This window comes from Akebia trifoliata, chromosome 16, assembly GCF_017979445.1.
Source record: "Akebia trifoliata isolate Shusen 1 chromosome 16, ASM1797944v1, whole genome shotgun sequence".
In the NCBI taxonomy this organism is placed as follows: Eukaryota; Viridiplantae; Streptophyta; class Magnoliopsida; order Ranunculales; family Lardizabalaceae; genus Akebia; species Akebia trifoliata.
This window is the reverse complement of record NC_141390.1, coordinates 22,715,367-22,730,595: the sequence shown is the minus strand read 5'-3', so window position 1 is coordinate 22,730,595 and position 15,229 is coordinate 22,715,367. Positions and strand designations below refer to the sequence as shown.

The window sequence follows — 15,229 nt, the reverse complement described above, 5'->3', positions numbered from 1 at the left end:
CTGCTTTAAACTCTACATGAAGAAAGGGTGACTTTGATGGACCTTGCCATCAAATTTACCCATTTTTTTACACGTAGTGATTGGGGAGTCCATTGCAACCTATTTGGCCTCGGTCTCTCTAGGCGAGACTCCATTTGTCCATCATATCGATAAAGTTCATAAAAGTAGCATATATCTAATAAAATAAAATTTAACTCCATTTTATTAATCAAATGAAATAATGGAAATTATGTAATTTAATTAGAAGTAAGGATTTTTCTATTTTTATATTTTGTTAGTGCAATAAAGTAGCACAATTATTACTCTAAAGACTTCAAAAGTATAAAAAGTCGTTATCTTCTATAAATGTCCTTATCGGAGTAATGGGACAAGACCCATGTTGGACAAGTCATACAATAATGACGATCAGATATGTCAGTAGAAAATAAAGAATTTTCTTCAGTGCAATAAATATAATTCTAGACATTCTAAAGACTATAGAGAGTAAAAAGTTAGATCACCTACTATCATGGTTGCTATTAAAGTAATGGGATGAGACCGGTGCTGGTGTTGGATAAGTAACAAGGGTATTGCTGATTTTCTTCGATGCCTAACATAACTCTTCCCACTAACATGCCTTTTTTTATGTCAGAATTATCAATGACTTATCCAAAAAAATTAATAATAATAACAATAATTGTGTAATTTAATTAAATTACAGACTTTACAATAATGGAATAAGATTACGGAGTTAAAGAGTACAAAAATTATGAAAAACCATCTTAAAAGGATTAAGAGTAACATGTATAATTAAAAAGCAAATATTACTTAATTGTAGGGACTTTTTCCCAAATGCATTCCGAATTTTTGAGTGATAACTTAACAACGTACCCACGTAGTAAGGTCTCTCTTTCTTAATTCCCTCTCACCCTAATCAAACGTCAAACTCAGACCATCAATAATTCAATCTAATTTGTAGAGATAATATTTATGCTCCAACTTGAGGGGGAGTGTTAATTAGTAGCTGTATTAAAGCATCACAATTGATCCTTCTAAACATCGAAAGCTACACAACTTTTATCAATTTCGATTGAGCGATCAAAGTTTTCCATGGACAATTCCAACAGATATTAGGAATTTGAAGAATTAGAATTCATCTATATGAGCAACTATAAGTTCCTTGGACAGATCCACAAAAATCTCTGGATACGAAAATTTTAAGTTTCTTGATTTCCATTCAATGGGCTCATGGGTTATATACCTACAACACTGTAAAAAACTGCACAAATTTATTTCCATTTTTTGGACTTCTAAAGAATGATCTGACACCTAAGCATATTATGTCAATGGGCGGCACAAGTGTTGCAAGGTAGTTGAAGAGGATAAAAGGTATATGAGTATTTACGAAAATGCGATCAACTTTCGATGAATTTACAATTCCGACTCATTGTTCAATTTAATTACCAAAACATGAATAGTAATGAATTCGAAGGTTTTAAAGTGACTATTTTGCGGGTTTAACATGATAATTTCATAGGCTTAGATGGACTATCGCATAGGTTTCCCTAGTTTTAGTGAGACAATCACTTTAAACTTGTGAAATTGTCACTTTAAAACCCCAGAATTTGTTACCGTTCATGTTTTTGTTAATTAAAACGAACAGTAAGCTAGAATTGTAAATTCGTAAAATTCAACTCACAAAATGGTAATTCACCAAAAGTTATAAAAATTCATCATCTTTCAAGGTCTCCATTAATGGAGTATGGAGCAGGTATGTCTTATTTTCCTTGACGACCAACATAGTTTTTCTTAAATGAAATAATGGAAATTGTGTAATTTTGTTGAAAGTAAGTTTTTTTTTATTTTTTATTTTTTATTAATTCAATAAAGTAACGCAATTGACACTCTAATTATAAAGAATGCAAAAGTTTTTAAAAAAAAAGTCATCTCCTTCTATAAATGTCGTTATTGGCGTAGTTGGGCACAACCTGTGTTGGAGAAGTAATATAATTATGACAATTAGATATGTTAGTTGAAAATAAGATTATTTTTTCTTTAATGCAATGAAACATATTTCTAGATACTCTACAGACTAAAGAAAGTATAAAAAATAATCACCTATTATCACGGTTGCTATTAAAGTAATGAGATATCATTTATTTTCTTCTGTGCCTAATATAGATCTTCCCACTAAGATACCTTTTTTATATCAGAATTATCAATGAGTATCAACAGATAAATAATGACGATTGTGTAATTTAAATTAAACTAAGGATTTTAAAATAATGCAATAAGGTTACGAGTTAAAGACTACAAAAGTAACAAAAAATCTTCTTCTTTTAGGGACACCATTTGGGCAAGGCCCATATTGCACAAGTAATAAGGGGACTATTCATATTGCCATTAAAGAGTGTACTTGACATTCTAAAGACTACAAATGCCATAAAAAATCACTATCTTCTTTTAGGGTCGTCATTGGAGGGGCAAGGTTCGTGTTGGGCAAGTGATTGGGGTATTATTTATTTTCTTTAATTAAAAAATACTTAATAGCATTTAATAGTCAAATAACATAATGGTACTTATGTAATTAAGTAAAAAATAAGGAATTTTTTTAATATGTTGCAATGAAGTAGAGCACTTGACAGACCATACTCTAAAAACAACAAAAGTCATCGGCTTTTATTAGAGTCAATACTTGAGTAATGGGACAAGTCCCCTTGTTTGACGAGTTAATTGGATATTGCTTTTTTTTTTCTTCGTTGAATAAGAAAGTTTTTCATTCCCATACAATTCTTTTATTCTCAAGACCTTAGGTTCATTCATTCATTGATTTTGTTTTCGTATACCTAAATGCCTTCAAGACTTTCTGCTTCAAAACGCGTTATCTTCAATCCTTCGATTGCAACCTATTTGACTTGTGTCTCTCTAGGTACTCCATCTGTCCATCATACCAAGCATGGTAAAGTTCATAAAACCAATATATATCTAATTAAAAATAATTTAATAATATTTTATTAATCAAATGAAATAATGGTAATTATGTAATTTCGTTATAAGGGTTTTATTTTTATTAATGTCATAAACTAGAGCAGTTGTCACTTTAAAGACTTTAAGTCGGATAATCAGGCCTTAAAGTAATAACATGGGCCAGGTTTGTTGGAGCAATCCAATTGTTAAATCACCTATATTGAAATCCGATTGGACTTAAAAGTTTAGGTCTATTAATGGGTTAGTCTGGCCCTAAACATGGTTCAATCCTAAATTGATAATTAAAGAAACCTAGTCTGGGTCATATGATAATTGAACAGGCTCGATGATACTACCCTGAATTTGGTCTACGCTGGGCTGGCCAGGCCAGGCCGAAACCCAGACCATTGACCACTACAAATATTCATGTTTATTCATGGAGGTTGAAAAAAATCTCACTCCACAAAAGGACGGAGAGCTTTGTTTGTGGCATCCCTTCGCATGGTAGTGAATAGTTAGTTTTGTAGGGCAGAGGATGATTCACGTAGGTATCCTTATCTTCACACATAGTTGATGGGGTTAGAAGTTTTGGAATGGGCTGATTTTTGGTGATGATGATCTCCTCGGTGTAGAGATCATCCTCACCAAAAATCAGCCCATTCCAAAACTTCTAACCCATGTTTTAAAAAATGTTTGGTGCTATAAGGAAATGTTCAGCATCAAACATTTTGGCAAAACATGGGTTAGAAGTTTTGGAATTGGCTGATTTTTGGTGAAGATGATCTATACAGTGAGGAGATTGTCATCACCAAAAATCAGCCCATTTCAAAACTTCTAACCCCATAAAAAATGATTTACAAAAAATGGACGGTCCACAATTTTTCAACTTGTAAACATGCGGCTGGAAGTTTTGGAATGGGTTGATTTTTGGTGAGGATGATCTCATCACCGTAGAGATCATCTTCACCAAAAATCAGCCCTTTCCAAAACTTCTAACCCATGTAGGACAAAAATGGTTGGCTAAAATGTTGGCCCAAATGTTTAGTGCTGCACGGGACCCATACATATATATATATATATATATATATATATATATATATATATATAGGGTCAGGTTCAAGGGCCATATGAGAAAACATATGTAAAAACTTTCGTTTTTAATAAAATTTTAAAATATGGGTTAGAAATTTTGGATTGAGCTGATTTTTTGTAAGGATGATCTCTATGATGGGAAGATCATCCAAAAAAAAAATCTGCCCAATCTGAAACTTCTAACCCCATTAAAAGTGATTTAGAATGTGGACCGTCGATTTTTTACCAATTTTTATCACTACTTTGTAAATCACTTTTGATGGATTTAGAAGTTTCTGATTGAGCTGATTTTTTGTGAGGATGATATTTTCATCATAGTGACCATCCTTGCAAAAAATCAGCTCAATCCAAAACCTCTAACTCTTATTTTGAAAAACGAAAGTTTTTTCATATGTTTTCTCATATGGCCCTTGAACCGCCCCCATATATATATATATATATATATATATATATGGGGGCGGTTCAAGGGACGTATGTAAAAACAATGGTTTTTCAAAATATGGGTTAGAGGTTTTGGATTGAGTTGATTTTTTACGAGGATGGTCATTATGATGAGAAGATCATCCTCACAAAAAATCAACTCAATCTGAAACTTCTAAATCCATCAAAAGTGATTTACAAATTATTGATAAAAATTGACAAAAATTCGACGGTTCACATTCTAAATCATTTTTAATGGGGTTAGAAGCTTCAGATTGGACTAATTTTTTTTTCGGATGATCTTCCCATCATAGAGATTATCCTCACAAAAAATCAGCTCAATCCGAAACTTCTAACCCATATTTTAAAATTTTATTAATGTTACATTGTTTTTACATATGTTTTTTCATATGTCCCTTGATCCTGATATATGTATCGGGAAATGTTCATCACCAAACATGGGTTAGAAATTTTGAAATGGGCTGATTTTTGGTGAGGATGCTCTCTACCCCATCAAAAATGGCTTACAAAAAATGGACGGTCCACGATTTTTCAACTTGTAAACATGGGGCTAGAAGTTTTGGAATGGGCTGATTTTTGGTGAGGATGATCTCCTCACCGTAGAGAACATCCTCACCAAAAATCAACCCATTCCAAAACTTCTAACCCATGTAGGACAAAAACGGTTGGCTAAAATGTTGGCCCAAATGTTTGGTGCTGAACGGGACCCATATATATATATATATATATGGACAAGGTTGTATGTATCAAGGGACCATGTAAAGCATGGACCGTGGGCCACATGGACTACCCTGTTGGTCCGTATGACAACTTGACCTCTTGTTTGATGTTTAGATTGGGCTTGAAAAAAAAAAAAACATAACCCCCCCTCCCCCGACCCGAAAAAGAGTATTTTTTTTACATTAAATTTTGAGTTTAAAAATGAATTTGAATCCAAGATTTAAAATTTAAATCTAACAGTGAAAAAATCTTTGTTTAGTTGAGAGTTGTGATTTTGGAGCCTGATAGTACTAGTTAACAAGGAGGTACTGTAAATCAAGCCACGCCTTCATGCTCTAGTTGAGTTTGGTGGTGAGCTTGTTGGGGGGATTTGAGCGAAGCCTCTAAAAGAAAATTTTCAAAGGTATTTTTATAATTTCACGAATATTATGTAAAACCCTAATTAAGTTTGTTGAGGTATTTATACATTTCTCATTTTGGTGAAAGAGTGTAACATGTAACTGCAAGGTTTCTCTTCATAATGGAATCAATGTGATCCATGGATGTACCTCAATCTAGAGGAAACTATGTAAAATCTTCAAAAAAAAAATTTCTGTGATTGCATCCTGTATTTATTTTTTCAATTTGTTTTCTTGTTTCGATTACACCAATTTTCTGGACAACAGTATTAAAGCTAAGTTTTTGTTGGAGTGAGAGCAATGGCTAAAGAGAAGGTAAGAATTGGGAAGTTCAATACTGTAAATTTCGGACTATGGAAGATGCAAATTCAGAATGTTCTTTATCATAATGACCTTTATCATCCTCTAGGAGAAAAAATGAAAAAAAACCAAAGAGCATGACAGATGAAGATTGGGAGATGCTCAATGGAATATCCCTAGGTACCATTCGATTATCACTCGCTTCGTCTGTAGCTTTCAATATCTCTAAAGAGAAGACTACATCATATTTTATGGCCATTTTGTCAAGGATGTATGAGAAACCCCTCTGTCTCAAACAAAGTTTTCTTGATGAAAATGTTATTTAACATGAAGATGATCAATGGTGATAGTATGACTAAGCATTTAAACGAATTCAATACAGTCACAATACAGTTGGAATCCATTGAGATTATCTTTGAAGATGAAATCAAGGCCCTATTGATTTTATCTAGATTAGAAAAGATAATTGGGATAGTTTGGTAATGGTTATGAGCAATTCTTCTAGTTACGAAAAATTAAAGTTTGATGATGTTGCCGTCATCTTAAATGAGGAAGTTCGTAGAAAATTTCCGGGATTAGTTGATACTTCAGGGAATGCTTTGAGTACTGAGGAAAAATGAAGGAAGTCCAACAAGAGAAATCAAGGTAAGTGCAATCAAGCTTGAAAAAGGGGCAAGTCTAGAACACCACAGGCAAAAGGAGATGGTTGCTGGAATTACAAGAAGAAGAGTCACTTCAAAAGGGAGTGCAAAGCTACAAAAAAACTTGTAGGTATCAAAAATCAAAAGGGTAAAAAATCTATTAACCTTTCTGATGGTAGTGATTTTGATACTTTGATCTTATCTATGGTCACACACGATAACATATGGGTAGTAGATTTTGGAGCATCATTCCATGCTACTTTCCATAGAGACATTCTATAGAACTATCTACAAGGTGATTTTGATAGAATATATTTTAGGGAAAATAAGCCTTGCAACATTGTTGGTAAGGGTGATGTGTAGATAAATATGTTGAATGGGACATCTTCATAGTTGAAAAATGTGAGACGTGTTCTATAGTTGAAAAGGAACTTGATTTCAGTAAGACACCATGTAGAGTTGAAGATACTCACCACGTACTTAGGTGAGTCCTAGAAGATTACCAAAGGTGCTATGGTGGTAGCCCGTGGCAAGAAAAATGAGATTCTTTATGTAACTTCTAATACCTATAGTTTTATCACAGTGGCTTCTATAAGTGTAGATACTAATACTTGGCATCATAGGTTTGGCCACATGATTTTGGAAGGTCTCCAAAATTAGAGAAATTAGAGTTAGTTAACACTGATGTTTGAAGGCAAGTCAAAATTTATTCTCTTAGTGATTCTCGATATTTTTTCACCTTCATTGATGACAATACAAGTAAGCTCCAGATTTATTTTCTAAAGAAGTCTGTTGTACTTGGTGTGTTCAAGAAGTGGAAAGTCTTGGTTGAAAATGAAACTAGGTTAAAGTTGAAGTTTTTGAGGTCAAACAATGGTGGAGAATATTACAGTGATGAGTTCGAAGATTGGTGTGCAAAAATTGGGATTAGAAGATTAAAAACTATTCATAAGAAACCTCCATAAAATGGCACCACAAAACGCATGAACCTGACTATTATAGAATGCGCCAGAAGCATGAGGATACATGCTAGGTTGCCTAAGTCATTTTGGGTAGATACTGTGAACACTATTGCATACCTAATCAACAGAAGACCTTCGGTTCCTTTAAAGTTTGGTCGGCCAAAAAAAATTTGGATAGGAAAATAGGAAAAATTTATCTTATTTAAAAAAATTTAGTTGTACCTCTTATATCCACATTGATTCTGGTGAAAAGAGCAAGTTAGATACCAAGTCTAAGAAGTGATTTTCATTGGGTATGGCATTGATGAATTTGACTATCGATTTTGGGATCATTAAAATTGAAAAGTCATTAAAATTAAGGACGTCATTTTTAATGAAAATGCAATGTATACTAAAAATGTGGAAAAAAGATAAGCTCATAGACATTCCAAGGATGATAAGCATGTTGAGCTAGATGATGCACCATCTAGGAATGTGTTTAGGTTTGTGGATGAAAATAGATGAGGAAACTAAAGATCCTCTTAATCAGATTCATTCACTTGATCGTAGAAGACCTACTAGCAACTAGAAAAGAGACTTATAGCGACGGTTAAATCCGTCTATAAATCCAGACAAGTCCGTTGCTGAATATTATACCGACGGATAGGTTTTTCATCGACACTCGTCAGAGATAGTGGCATTAGTATTTGTTTTAGCGACGGCATAATAAAATTACCGTCATTGTATCCCTTATTTTCTAGAAAAAATTTAGTGCGAAAATTTATTTTTCATCACTTGTTTACATCTTTACCAACAAGAGTATTTGTTGTCGCTATATGTTTTACCGACAAACTTTGTAAGTCCGTCGGTAAATGCTATTTTGTGAAAAAAAAAAAAAAAATTGAAATGCCAACCTAGCCCTACTCCCACCCCACTGTAAATTAAATTCTCTCCTCAAATTCAAACGCCTCCAGGAGCTAATGCACTGTTGTCCCCAAACACAGCATTACCCACCAGTGACAAGCACTGTTGTCCCCAAACACAGCATTACCCACCAATGACAAGCACTACTGTTCCAGGAGCTAAGTCTTGAAGACTTTTACCATTGGGAGCCATTATTCGCGATGAAAGCAACCACCTACAATCTTAAATTTCACTAAAGATAGTTCATTAAAAAGCTGAAAGAGAACACACCAATAAAGCATTCTTCTTGACTCCTTAAAACCCTATTTATTCTCACCTTATTTTGTTGATTTACCTATGATCAGGAATAGACTATCACAATATAGAATATAGAAAAGCTGAATTGCAACATTAATGAACTGTACCAGAAGAAAATCATGAATCAAACACTAACAAGAGATAATATACTATTTCTTTCTATGAAGAGTCTGACCAAGATATTAATCCAAGGCGCCAAAGAATATCACAAAGGAAGAAGATCACTCCTAGCAGCCATGGGACAAAAAAAAAGGCCTAATAAAATAGATAAATTCCTTTCACTACAAAGTCGAGGATTAGGTTATTACCGTCCCCTACTCCACGCACCAGTAACTAGACTTGTACAAAAAGAAACAAATGGAGCAGACCTATATCAAAAAATTGAAACAAAAGAATAATAATTTAGACCCCAAAACAAGGCTAGGAAGACAATTGCACACTCAGATGAGGTATTAAAGGAAGAAGGATTAGAAGATTTACTCTAGAAGGAGATGTAAGACCTCATTAACTTGGCCTCCTCGAGCACAGATGGATCCTTCATCAGCATATTGAGTTGCTATAGAGAGTCCATAAATCATAAATAGCGCATCTCCCAGCATTTACAACAAACTGCAGATTTACAGCAACTATTTCTGAACAAGTGCTTCCCTTGAATTGTGAATGAATTCACATGCAAGTACTCATCTAAGTGAAATAGTCTTGGCGAAGAATTGTGACAAATTCGGCAGATAGCCCATCTTTATCCTTTTGCTTCCATAGTTCGCCATTCCCTTGGATATTCCATGATATTCTAGGAGATAGTGGTGAATACAAATCTACATATGTTGGGAGAAAAAAAAATCATTTATCACTTGAAATAAGTGCAAGGATTATTGAGTTTAAGCATTGCTTTTCTTAAAACAAAAGCTAGAAATTTATGATCTCAAGGAGTTCCTAAGGCGCTTGCAACAAGATTTTTTTTTATATTTTTGCTTACATTCTTTCATGACATCAGGAAAATTACTTGCATTATCCTAAAATACAATCTGTAAAAGAGGTCAAAAGACATCTTCAATGTGGTGAATCTGGTATCCTAGTTACAAGATTTAAGAACTTCGACACTTCAAAATAGAGTTTTGGATTAACTTTCTCAATTCAGATTTAATTCCCTCAAGAGTTTAAAGAGTATGCATTAGTGTTCATCATCGTCATCATCATCATATTGTTTTAAGAACTCACATCTTTGTATGCGACTGGTGATCACTCAAAACTTCTCTTGAGAGTAATGGTTAAATATTCACCCCCTCTTGAAAATCAAGGTAGGATATTACATGCCCAACCTAGAAGAATGGGTTTCTTAACTTTCTTTGAATTCCTAGGTAAATCCTATACCATAACAACTGCCATAAATAACATGGGCTAGATTAACACATCATACATAAAATTCATTTGAAGCAATTTATGCAAGTTGTGTACAGGTAAATACCTGTAATTGGAGGATCTGGTTCCCTGGTACTATGCAACACTATAGTACCCGACAACACAGTTATGAATCCACAGAGCTCTGATGCTATACTGCTCGCACTCTGATTAGAGTAATCCTATAATTAACAGCAAACTTAATGAATTTGCTGAAAAGCATACATGAGGGGTTCACAAGGCTGATTTTTAGTGAGAATATTCTCCTCACTAATAAGGTCACTTCCATCACAAATATCAGCTCATTCTGAAACTTATCAACCTCATCAATTGTGAACTTAAAGTAGATTAGGATTTCAATAGTCCAGATTCTTTTAAATTATATGTTTGATATGTTACAATGAGCTATTTTAAAAAATTGAAGGTGAAATAGGCAGTCACAGGGTTAGAAGTGTTGGGTTTTTTTTTTTTTTTTTCGTGAGGATGGTTTCCTCACCAAAAATCAACAAACAGAACTCCTAGTCCTATGAGAAATGAACTCAAGGTTAAGGGTGAAATGTGCAGTACAAAATGTTCAATTTGTAATGCACTTTTTATATGGTTAGAAGTCTGAGAATGGGCTATGAGACCATGTAGAAAACCGTGCAAGAAAAACCCAAAATACAGACGAGTTAGTCTATACATACTCCCTATTTGTACTCATGCTTGAAGGGGCCATAGGTCCTAATGGATATGGGATGATCCAATCATACAGTGAATTGTCCATACCTTAGAGGCAATCAACAGAAACGTGCAACTCATTTTGACATTCCAAGACTAGTGAAAAGCTGACTTGGAGTTGAAAAATCTGTATTTTTCATTTAACCCATTGCTTAGGAAAACCCTTTTTACACAATAAAAATTAGAATGTGCTGATATGTTGTGACAAATATCATCTTGTTGAGCATAATTCACTGTGTGGTCCAAAGTCAATATATGACCTATATGGGTCTCCCACTTGGGAAGTAAGAATAGGGAATAAGGATAGACCAACTCTATGTATATTGGTGTAGTGTATGAGTTCATCAGTATTTACCTTAAACATTATAACACTCGCAAAAATTGTGAGAGAAGTGAACATGGCATAATAGATAGGAGACACAACTGCAGTGTTGAAGGTATCCAATGCCTGGAGACATGCCAAGCTCAACAATTAAACTACATAGTATTTTATACAGTAAACAAACTACAACGCCACAACGCCAAGCTAGTAGATGCATTTTTGAAATCGCAAACAGATATAGGATGAAACTATTACAATAGTTGAAAAGGCCTTTTCCGCAAATCTATTTAAAGCAATCAATCAGCAACGCAATACTAAATTTCAAATTTTCTTCAACAAAATTGAATGAGGATTCGTATAAAACTAGAATTATTTAAAAAAAAAAAAAAAGCTAAAATAGATTTAGATAAAACTCACATTAACAAAAATCTCAAACCAACAAATAAGAAAAATAAAAAAAGTGAATAATTAGAGGTAATCGATCTATACCTGAAGAAGATCGAAATAGAAAACCCTCATTTCGATCTCCTTTTGATTTACCCCAAAATAACCTCTTGATTCAGCTCGATTTCTAACGATTTTGTTGAACTAATCGACTACCACGAACTAATCGATTACAAATATATTCTCCTTTCGATCTACCCCAAAACAAACCTTCTGATTCAGCTCGATCTCTTCGGTCTCTAACGATTTTGCTGAACGAATCAACTGCAATGAACTACTCGACTACAACTGTATTCGATCTACCCCAAAACAACTCTATTCTTTTTTTCAAAAGAGGAGTTCTCTTCTGTCTCTCGTTGGTCGAAGGAAATAAAAACTGAATAAACACTTTTAATTGAGGAAAATAGAAGATGAGGAAAAAAAAAAAGGGAAAACTAACTGTACACCGACGAAACCCCTTTTTGTCCGTCGCTCTAGTGCTCTACTACCATGGTTTTTAAACTCGGTATCGCGTCTCGTCTCGTTCAGCTCCGATATCGAGTCATCTCGGATGAGTTTTCCGATACGTTTGAGACGTCTCACGAGATAACTCGAAAATTTGTACATGAGTTGTAAAACTCGGTCAAAAAAATCACTTTGTGAGTTGGTCTCGTTCAGCTCCGATACCGAGTTAACTCGGGCGATACGTCTCGGTCTTGGACGAGTTTAAAAACCATGTCTACTACCGACAGATGAAATTTTTCTGTCGCTAAATATCAATTTTCCTGTAGTGTAGAGCTACACAAGGAAAGACTCCAACTCAATATATTTCTTCTATACATTATTTACTACTAACTGACAATGATAAACCATAATGTTATGATGAAACTATGCAAGTTGAGACCAAGGTTAAATGGGAACATATGATGAATAATGAGATGGACTCATTATCCACAAAATCAAACTTGGATTTGATTGAACTACCTAAGGACAAAAAGACTATGTATAATAAGTGGGTTTACAAGGTAAAAGAACATGATGAAAGCAAGAGATACAATGCCAAATTAGTTGTGAAGGAATTTCAACGAAAGATAGGTATCGATTATACATAGATTTTTTCTCCTGTTGTGAACTTATGTACCATCAAATCTGTTTTGAGTATTGTTATAACAGAAAACTTACATCTAGAGCAGCTAGATGTGAGGACAGTTTTTCCTCATGATGACTTCAATAAAGATATTTACAGTTTTATTTCCATGATTGACTGACCTGAATATATCTATCTTCACTTCTTTAGGATTCTCATATTTATATAATACAAAAACAAAAACAAATAAATGGACGGAATGAATTGAGAATAACGTGTCTAATTTTTTGCCACAACGTTTTGATGGTCCTGTTTTCTAAATTGAAATTACATGTCTGCCACTATAAATTATAGTTGCATAACTACCATTATAATCCTTCTATTCCAATTATATATATATATATATATATATATATATATATATATATATATATATATATATATATATATATATATATATATATGTATGTATATGGGGACAGTTCAACAGCCCTAAAGTTTGCCAAGTTTGGTGCCAAACATTTGTCAAAATATGGGTTACAAGCTTTGGAATGAGCTGATATTTTGTGAGAATGATCTCTATGATGAGGAGATCATCCTCACCAAAAATCAGCATATTCCAAAACTTCTAACCCCATCAAAAGTGATTTATAAAAATTGGACGGTCCACGATTCTTCAACTTGTAAACTAGGGTTAGAAGTTTCAAAATGAGCTGATTTTTTGTGAGGATGATCTCTACTCTTCACCGTAGAGATCATCCTCACAAAAAATCAGCCTATTCCAAAACTTCTAACCCCATCAAAAGTGATTTACAAAAAATGTTTGACACCAAACTTGGCAAACTTTAAGGCTGCAGAACCACTATATATATATTTGTTGAATTTAATTAAAAAGTACTTAATATCATGTTATTAAGTCAAAAGTAAGAATTTTATTTATGTATAATACAATGAAGTAGAGCAATTGGCAATTCACACTCTAAAGTCAACAAAAGTCATCATCTATCCTTAGAGTTGATACTGAAGTAATGGGACAAACATCCTTGTTTGACAAGTAATATGGATATTTGCTTTTTTTTTTTTTTTTCTTCCTTTAATAAGAAAGTTTTTCATTCCCTTACAATTCTTTCATTCTCAAGACCTTAGGTTGATTCATTAATTGATTTTGTTTTCATATACCTAAATGCCCTCAAGACTTTCTGCTTAAAATCACGTCATCTTCAACCCTTGGATAGATTTTTTTTGAAATAATGACTTTGCAAGCCCCTTTTTTAAAAAAATTAAAAATAATAATTATACCAAAAAGTCCCTCACGAATTTACCCTTATTTTTACATAGTGCTTGGGGCATCCATTGCAACCTGTTTGGCCTAGTTCTCTCTAGGTACTCCATTTGTCCATCATATCAAGAATGGTCAAGTTCATAAAAGCAATGTATATCTAATTAAAAATAATATAACAACTTTTTTATTAATCAAATGAAATAATGGAAATTATGTAATTTAGTTAGAAGTAAGGATTTATTTTATTTTATTTTTATTAATGCAATAAAGTAGTGCAAATGTCACTTTAAAGACTTCAAAAGTATAAAAAGTCATTATTTTCAATAAATGTCATGGTTGGGGTAGTGGGACAAGACCCATGTTGGAAAACTCATAATAATGACGATTCGATATGTTAGTTGAAAATAAAGATTTTTCTTTAATGCAATAAAGTATAGTTCTAGAAATTCTAAAGACTAAAGAAAGTATAAAAGGTCCTCACTTACTATTACGATTGCTAGATGAGACCGGTGTTGGATAAATAATAAGGGTATTACTGATTTTCTTCCATGCCTACCATAGCTCTTCCCACTAAGATACATTTTTTATATCAGAATCATCAATGACCATCACAAAATAAATAATGACAATTGGGCAATTTAATTAAATTATGAACTTTACAATAATGGAATAAGGCTATGGAGTTAAAAGACTACACAAATTACGAAAAATCATCTTATTTAAGGGAGACCATTGGGGTATGGGGTAAGGTCCATGTGCACAAGTAATATGTAAGTTATTCTACATTATTGCAATAAGAAAGTGTACTTGGCATTCTAAAGATTACAAAAGGCATAAAAATCACCATCTTTCTTTAGGGTCGCCATTGGAGGGACAAGGCTCATGTTTTAGACACGTGATTGGGGTATTATTTATTTTCTTTAACAACTAAAGGCCCCTTGTAGAGCACCTGTCTTGTTCCAACAAAAGTACGATGAGACCCTATAGTTGTGTGTGGATTATCGAGTGTTGAAGGTCACTGTGAAGAAAAAGTATCCCATTCCACTTATTGCCAACCTGTTCAATTAGCTTGGATCCACCAAGTATTTCTCAAAGCTGGATCTAAGATAAGGGTATTCTCAAGTGCGGGTAACCGATGGAGATGAGCCAAAAAGTAAATGTTCAACCCGATACAACGCGCATGAATTCTTGATCATGCCTTTGGACTTGACTAGTTACCCACTTTTATGAATGAGTTCTTTTGAAGTACATCAACAAGTTTTCTATGGTCTATCTTGACGATATCGTGGTGCACAAC

The 15,229-nt window shown here is 33.5% G+C and overlaps 1 protein-coding gene across 3 annotated transcripts in view; it reads right to left on the bottom strand.

Moving 5' to 3' along the window:
- Positions 1-8,920: 8,920 nt before the first annotated feature.
- LOC147382904 (uncharacterized) overlaps positions 8,921-15,229 on the bottom strand; it is a 64,852-nt gene continuing 58,543 nt past the window's right edge. Inside the window, exons 4-7 of one of the 3 annotated variants that reach the window (XR_015173205.1) lie at positions 11,174-11,266; positions 10,166-10,280; positions 9,181-9,515; positions 8,921-9,068 (exon numbers count right to left, since the gene is read on the bottom strand). Coding sequence is in view for 2 of the 3 variants with exons in the window: in XM_086427084.1 (XP_086283210.1) it covers positions 9,385-9,515; positions 10,166-10,280; positions 11,174-11,266 (339 nt within the window). In the remaining variant the exon portion in view is untranslated. Of the gene's footprint in view, positions 9,516-10,165; positions 10,281-11,173; positions 11,267-15,229 lie in introns of all 3 variants that reach the window. The other 2 variants (XM_086427084.1, XM_086427089.1) reach the window with 2 other exon arrangements.